The following is a 1,322-nucleotide window of genomic DNA, read 5'->3' as shown; positions in this document are numbered from 1 at the left end:
TGATAAAAATCAGTTTGGTGAAAGTCAATTATTGAAACGAAATTTGTATTTGAATATATATTTCAAAAGTCAAATTGACAAATTAAAAGTTGTTTGGATTAATAAAAAATTATCTTTTGAAATGTACTTTTAATATGTAATGACCAAAAAAGACATTAATTTATAATAAATTTATTTTTATTATACAAATATAATATATTAGCAATGTTTAAAAATGTGTGAAACAAATTTAAAATAACATAAAATTTAAAATGTTAAATAATAAGAAAAAAAAAATATAAAATTTAATTTTGGAAAAAAATATGCAATAAATAATTAAATATTCATTAATATTGAATAATTACATATTAATGATTCAATCTATAATATACAATTTGATCTCTAATAGAATTCCAAACTCTATTCATCTCTCTGTTAGAAGCTGCTAGTGTTAATACGAACCCCAGCACGTATTACTTGGTGGACTCGCCTTGGGGGTGATCTCCAGATGAATGAAGAGCCAACACACCAACTCCAGTGGTGAGCAAGATGACAGCATTTATGGAGAAAAGGGTGAACTTTCTCCTGATGAGAAGGAAGGCAAAGGCAACGGTGAAAGCCAACTGGGTAGTGATGATCAGAGCGGATGTGGAGATGGGGAGGCGAGTTAAGCCATAAGCATGGAGGTAATCGTCGAGGTCGGTGAGAACACCGATGATGAAGGCTAAAAGGAGCAGGCACACGTTGACGGAGACAAAGGGCTTGGCTTGTCGGGAGAGGTGATTGCGAATAAAAGAGATGAATAAGGGAAGGAGGCAGACAAGGAATCTGCCGGTTTCGAGCCAATGGAGAGCCAGGCGTGTTTGCCGCCACAGGAAGTAGAGGCAACTTATGAGAAGGCCACCGCTGGTGCCTAGATGCTGGAGATGAGGAGCTTGGGATCTGTGACTAGACGGCGGAGGAGAGAAGGAGGAGCAACAGACAGTTGACGGACACACGAGTGAGAAAATGCAAAATGAGACAAGCCAGTGTCGATTGCACGTGAAGAAGGAGAAATATGAGGGTATCATAGTTTTTTATAATATTAGGTACCAATCATTAATGCTCACATTGTCTGATTTGTGTTTCAAAAACTCCCAAATGTTGCTTCCTATTTTTTTAGTTTTAAACCCATTTAAAAGTCCTTTTGAAAAGCCATTTCATCTGAAAAAAAAATCCCAAACAACATCCCACATCCCAAAAGTTAAAAATCACATTTGGGATGTGAAACGTGAGTTTATTAAACGCACCCTAGATTGTAATTACAAAACCTTTCAATTTGTATCCAAACAGGAAAAAAGGAA

At 35.8% G+C, this 1,322-nt stretch overlaps 1 protein-coding gene across 1 annotated transcript; it reads right to left on the bottom strand.

Moving 5' to 3' along the window:
* Nucleotides 1-452: 452 nt before the first annotated feature.
* On the bottom strand, nt 453-1,049 carry LOC129289872 (purine permease 1-like). The gene has a single exon (XM_054926633.1). The coding sequence runs from the start codon at nt 1,047-1,049 to the stop codon at nt 453-455; it is 597 nt and encodes a 198-aa protein (XP_054782608.1).
* Nucleotides 1,050-1,322: the final 273 nt, after the last annotated feature.

This window comes from Prosopis cineraria, unplaced genomic scaffold, assembly GCF_029017545.1.
Source record: "Prosopis cineraria cultivar Desert tree isolate PC_DT_omini unplaced genomic scaffold, ASM2901754v1 PC13, whole genome shotgun sequence".
NCBI classification, from domain to species: Eukaryota; Viridiplantae; Streptophyta; class Magnoliopsida; order Fabales; family Fabaceae; genus Prosopis; species Prosopis cineraria.
Note: the sequence above shows the minus strand (reverse complement) of the source record. Positions and strands in the feature narration are given on the sequence as shown.